The 6,470-nt window shown below is 46.6% G+C and overlaps 1 protein-coding gene across 1 annotated transcript in view; it reads left to right on the plus strand.

The window, feature by feature from the left end:
- The window catches only part of LOC309858440 (conserved oligomeric Golgi complex subunit 2-like), a 30,985-nt gene extending 26,207 nt beyond the window's left edge, over window positions 1–4,778 (plus strand). Inside the window, exons 4-5 of the mRNA XM_082751133.1 lie at window positions 2,437–2,616; window positions 4,271–4,778. Of these exons, the coding sequence (XP_082607259.1) occupies window positions 2,437–2,616; window positions 4,271–4,372 (282 nt within the window). The 3' untranslated portion in view covers window positions 4,373–4,778. The remainder of the gene's footprint in view (window positions 1–2,436; window positions 2,617–4,270) is intronic.
- Window positions 4,779–6,470: the final 1,692 nt, after the last annotated feature.

Here is a 6,470-nt window from a genome sequence, read left to right on the forward strand (position 1 = left end):
TAACAGTCCCTCCCCTTGCAGGCAAGGGGAATTAAGGTTTTAGATTTGGAAGGAACTTGAGAGACCATATGCTCCACATGTCTCATGATGGAGATTAAGAACGGACACATCCCAAAGGAAGCGATTCTCTGGTCCTAGGTCTCTGCCCCCTTTCACATCAAGGCATTCAACTAAGTGGTCAGCCTCCACTGTGCTTGTGTCTCTAGCCCATAGCACTCGTGCTTCTGCCCCCGTTCGTCCACACTTAGCAGACAGTCTGTACACGGCCCTTCTGCAGCCCGTGTGTCTCCAGCGGCTCTGCTTCACTGCGGCCCTTGGCAGCGCCTGCAGCCCCTCCAGCCATGTCCACGTTCGGCCCCTGGGGAGCTGGCCCTCCAGTGTTCTTCCCGTCTTTGCTGTTGCTGCTGTGCTCCTCGGATAGAAACACCTCGGTGAGCTCTGTGTCTACAATCCTGTCCCTTTGCAACACTGTCCTTGATAAACAGACATTGTGCGCTTTCTTGCTCAGAATTACCTTGGAGGACTTTTTTCTCCAGAAGAGCAGCTCTGAGCTCTAGAGTCAGGAAAGCCAGAGCAGTGTCAGCGCACGGTAAATCCATCATACTCTGCCAGGCCCAGAAATGCTGAGATAAGGATAAATAGGAAATGCGCATGGGATCAGTCAGTAGAGGTTGGGATTAGGCTTTGGCGTTGGTCGTGCTGAGCGCTTGCCTTCCCTCCACACCACTTCTGATGCTCTGGGACGGGGCACACCGTGGCAGGTCTCCAGACATTTTGGGTTTCCTTACAGTGTTTTTCCTCACTACCTGACTACCCATTCTCAGCAGGGGCTTTGGGGCCTTTGTTGTGTTTTTTTTTTTTTTTCCTTTCACTGTTTGGCTTCCTTTTGAATGGGGTTGACGCTTTCTAATGTGGGGGGCAAGAGGGAAGTGTATCCAGTCCACTTGATGGCAGATGCACTGTGAGTGATTTCTCACCAGCTCCCGGAGCACCGAGCTTGCTCCTTCTGCCGTTGGGTAAATGTAAACTTGGAGTCCGCTGCTCTGAGCAATTTCCCAGGTTGCTGCTAGGCGGTCAGTTTTAGCTGATTGAGGAGACAGCAGTAGTTGGTACTGGGGAGGTACTTGGGAAGGAGAATGAGGCAGGCAGAGAAGAGGGGGATTTGGGTATGAACGGTAGGACAGTGCAAGAGAGAGGAGGGGCTTAGAGAATGGGAGAAGAAGGGCACGAATGGGAGAGCCCGAGGAACGTGGTGGAAACATGCAGTTGTACCCACACTGACCTAAAATAGCTCCATCCCCTTGCCTGGGCCCTGTGGCCCAGGCCAGGCTGTGTCGGTGGCTTCTACGACCTCCCCGCTCCTCACCCCTCGCACCTGGGGCCTGCTGCACAGACAGTTTGTCCTGAAAATTGATGGCATGCAGGTGCAGGTGCCTGAGCGCTGTAAGGCATGGGGGGCAGTGGGGGTGGCAGGTTTTAACGTTGGGAATTACACTTCTCTAATTGTCTCTACTAGCCCTCTCTGGACTAGACAGATTTTGGAGAGAATTGCCACAGAATTTAACCAATTACAGTTTCATGCTGTTCAGAGCAAAGGCATGCCTCTTCTGGACAAAGTAAGACCAGTAAGGGTTAGTTTCGATTTTCAATTTGCTGTTTGCGAATTTCCTGGATGATTTTGGTTTGACCTAGCATTGCCCCCTGATAATTGCTACTCTAAAGGATTTTGAAGCTAGCTTTGAATTTTTTTTTTCAGTGTCTCCTGCTTGGGACCCTGCTTCCATTATGTCACACTAGATAGATTTTGTGTAAAGACACAAGTGTAGTCTCCAAACTATGCAAGTAAAATTAATTCTGAATTTCATGTAACTTGACACATCATATGATGTAGTCAGAGTTCATTTATCCAAAGCCCTTGACTGGGTTTAAATGCACATTTGTCCGATTTACTCCGTAGCTTAAGAGGCAAATAACTTTTTGTCGTTTAGTAATTGTCTAAACTTCACTTTGATGAAGCCGATTTACTTTCAAAGAAATCATAGGGAGGGGACGCCTCAGTGGCTCAGTCAGTTAAGCCACTGCCTCTGGCCTAGGTCATGATCCCAGGGTCCTGGGATCCAGTCCCACCTTGGGCTCCTTGCTTGGCAGGAAGCCTGCTTCTCTTTCTGCCTGTGCCTCCTTGTGTGCTTGTGCTCTCTCTCGACAAATAAATAAATAAAAACCTTTAAAAAAGAAAGAAAGAAAGCAATCATGGGGAGAAGAGATTGATTGTTATTCTCTAGGAAATGTTGGAATTTTAATCTTACATATATTCTGGTAGAATTAGAGGCTCGCTTTATATATATAACACATATGTATATAAATTATACACATATATTTGAGCTTTTAGAAACTGTTGTGCCTGGACCTTCTTTCCTAGTCTCTCTGTTCTTGCAGCGTATAGCCCACATTATGGCCATGCTGCAGCAGTCCCTGGGAGGCCTGCTGCTAGAAGGGCTTCAGACTTCCAATGTGGACATCATAAGGCACTGCCTCCGGACTTACGCTACAACTGACAAGACACGAGATGCAGAGGCGTTAGTCGGTCAAGTACTGGTGAAACCGTACATGGATGAGGTTTGTGCCCCCATGCACCTCATTCCGCAAACACAGAGCATCTAATCTGGCTTCGTTTCTTGACTGGGTGCGAGAGAGCTCAGGGCTCTTCCTTGAAGATGCTCCTAGTTCCTGCTCTTCTGGTTGCAAGAAAAGGTTGGTCCCGCTTGGTGCCCATCAGCATGGCAGGAATCAGGCATGTGCTCTGGTCTCTTCCAGTGATGCCATAGCTCAGGGATCATCTTAATTTAGTAGGGGTGAGGGACTTGCCTAGGAAGAAGGTACGGATGAGAACATTTTCAGGTCAATTTCCATTTCCCTAAGTTATACGTCAATGAAGTTGCCGAAAAGCGTGACCCCACCAAGGCGCCCGTGCCCACTGGAGGAGCTGGAAGACAGCTCTGTGCTCAGGGAAAGTCCGTGAGGGGAGGCGTCTTCGCAGAATTGATGTGGCCTAAGTCTTGAAGACCATGGGGGAGTTTGCCAGACTAGGAAGGTGGGAGGGAGGGAATATTCAAAGATAAAGGGCTTTTAAGGGCGAGTTAGCGGGGTAGTACCTTAAGTCCAGAACTTGGTTACCCAGTGTTCTTGACCTATGAGGATACAGTTAAATACAGGGAGTCAGTGTATCCTGCCTCTGAGCGGCCAGAGTATGGGCTGCACCGTGTGAGGCCGCCAGCAATCAGCAGCTTCCCATTTAGAGAGCGTCGGTTTCATCTAGTTCAGGCTGACAGAAGTCATGAAGCCAGTCTCAGCGTTTGAGGGCTTTCTTCCAGTCACCTGCCAGTGCGAGTGTTCTTTCTGTCCAGTAAGTATAAAGCTACCCACCATGACTTCAGGATGAAAGGCTTCCAGTTTTAAAACGGGACAGTATCCCAGTGATAGAAGTGAAATTGAAGGATTAATTTCAGTAATCTTCTCAGCTTCATTAGGACTATTAAAAGTAAATGATCTGTCAGTTCTTTGTATGTATCCTATTATAGTTCATAGCTCTCTCTGTGGGGGTGAAAAAGATCACATTATTCTTTGTCACTAAATGAAAATATTTTAGTTATTTAATTTATGCCCTTTTCATTGAACTGAATCTAATATGCTAAATTAGGGAAGTACTTTACGTTTCCGTGTCGTTAAATGAACTGTGGCCACGTTTGTATTTTAAGTTTGTATGCTTGTCATTCACCTCCTGCAACTCAGCCTCACCAAAAAAAATAAAATACTAAAGCAAAATAAGATGTGTTTTCTTCCATCACTTTCCATCTCAGCCCTTTCCCTGTTCTGGAGATGGTAGAGAATAAGGCCAGGGTGAAGATGGTACAGAGCTGTTGTCTGCAGATACAGTATTTCGCTTTTAAGCTCAGAAGGGAAGCAGATGAGTGTGTGTGATGTTTTAGCTTCAGGCCAGTCTCTGTCCCTCAGCCTCTGTGTCGCCCAGGGTTGGAGCAGTATTCCCAAATCCAGGGACCTAGATTTTCGTGCCGTTGTTACTTACCTCCTGTTTAGAAAGCATACTGAGTGGGGAGGAGGAAGGACGAAGTGCATTTTTAAGGTTTACTCGATTCTTTTCTCTAGTGTATAGTTCATACTTCTCTTGTAGGTGCTTTAAAAACAAACAAAAACACAAACAAACAAACAAATAAATAAATAAATAAAAATAAAACGCTCTTCCTTCTGCTAGGTGATTGTAGAGCAGATTGTTGAGTCTCATCCGGACGGCCTGAAGATCATGTATGCTAAGAAGCTCCTGGAGTTCGTTCCTCACCACTGCCGCCTTCTTTGAGAGGTCACAGGAGGAGCCATCTCAAGGTGATGTAAACTGCTGTGTATGCACCTGAGCTCAGTTTAGTGACCACCTGTCACCTCCTCATGTGCCGCTGATCCCTGGCTTTCCTGTCTGACCCAGGAACGTGTGCTCTTCCCTATTTGTTACCAGTGCTGTGAGGCAGGTGTCGCTTGCCTGGGTTTACAGGGAAAGGGAATGAAGAGTGGGGACGAATCTCAATGGTGACATTTGTGTGACTCCAGAGCCTCTGCTTTTCTCTTGTCTATACTTTCTCCTTAACCAGGTTCAAAATCAGAATTGGTTTCCTTCCATTACTGTGATGTCATCATCGGTCTAGAAATACCAATTCATTTTAATTCAACACGTTTTATACTGGTGGCAATTAAAGTCATGTTCGGTTTTCCCTCCCTCTCTTATTTCATTTCCATGGCTTTCCAGTTCTGTTTCATGAGTATCCCATTACCTTCCACCATCTCCGTCATCCCAGTCCAGACCTTTGTCGCCTTTTGTTCGAGGGTAGCGGGCTCTCCCCACCTGGTCTCCCAGCTCCACCTGTCCCTCTTCATTGCAGCCCTCGGCTGTCCCACCTTCCCAGAGCTCTGCAGCCTTCCTGAGTCGCCTGTGGCTTCTCATCGCCCAGAGAGGAGCATCCAGTCTTCCTGGCGCAACCTGTGACCCTTGGTGCTTGAGTCCTAGTGGTTCTCCGCTGTAGAACTTTCTACTGTGGAACTTTCCCCCATACCACTATGGTTCCTGACCAGACAGGAGAGCTTGACCTTCCCTAACACACCTGGTACAGAAGATCCCTGACTTCACCTTGGTTCAGTTTATGGTTTTTTGACTTTTTATAATAGTGCAGAAGTGATATGCATTTAGTTTGGATCTTTTCCCAGGCTGGCGATCTACAGTAGGGTCCTCTTTTGTAATGCTGGGCGGGGGCAGGGAGCACAGCCCCCAGGCAAACCACGTGATCACGAGGGTCAGCAACCAACACACTTGAACCGTCCTGTTCTGGCTTTCAGTGCAGTGTTCAGTAAGTTACATGAGATACCAGACACTTTATTGTGAAATAGGCTTTGTGTTAGAGGATTTTGCCCAACTGTGCAATACTGTAAGTGTTCTCAACACATTTAAGGTTGACGGGGCTAAGCTCTGATGTTCAGTCGCTTAGGTGTTTTCCATGCATTTTCAACTCAGCAGATTTCCAGCTGAACAATGGGTTTATTAGAAGCCAAGGCCGTCATAAGCCGAGGAACATCTGTCTGTACTGTGCGCCTCTGTGTTTTCACTCATTGCTTCCTGTCTCATATCCCTTTGTCTTTCTGTTGATCTGTCACTCCACATGAAGCTCCAGTCAAATACAACTTCTTTTTTTTTAGGTTATTTATTTATTTACTTATTAGAGAAAGCATAAGGAGAGGGGGAGGCAAAGAGTGAAGCAGGCTCCCCACTGAGCAGGGAGCCCGATGTGGGACTCGATCCCAGGACCCTGAGATCATGACCTGAGCCACCCAAGCACCCCCAGGCTATGGTTATTTCAATAAAAAGTCCTATTTGTGAATTCTTCATCTAGTGAAGATGAATTAAAAACCCAGGAACAGAAAAAAATTCCACAAGCAGAAAACCCTATCCACAATAAATCACTTTCAATCCAGTCCTGAAAACTAATATAGAGTAGGAAGAAAGCATTACAGAAAAATTTTGTTTTTATTAATCAAGCTGGAAAATAACGGGCCTTACACGAATGCCCTTTAGGAAGACAGTTCTTATAGTTTTATGTTGATGGAAACTAACATTACATTCGAAATGCATGTTAAAACCATGACTGTAGACTAACTACCACTTTCAGTCGTCAGAAGATGAAAAATGGTCAAGAGTCACCCAAACTGAATCCTGGTTCCTCCTGGAAAATGTGTTCCTAAATATTTTCCCCCTAAACTACTGTGCTCTTTCTGTATCTTACACAGCAGACACTGCGATGCACAAACACATCCAGAAGGCCGTTGAGGGCTGACAGTCTGCTGGAACAATGAGGAATTCACCCGGGTTTCTGCCTTTCTGCCGGGACCAGAAAGTTCTGGGTAACCCAGGTGAC

The sequence above is a fragment of the Mustela nivalis genome (assembly GCF_964662115.1).
Source record: "Mustela nivalis genome assembly, contig: HAP1_SCAFFOLD_2437, whole genome shotgun sequence".
Taxonomy (NCBI): domain Eukaryota; kingdom Metazoa; phylum Chordata; class Mammalia; order Carnivora; family Mustelidae; genus Mustela; species Mustela nivalis.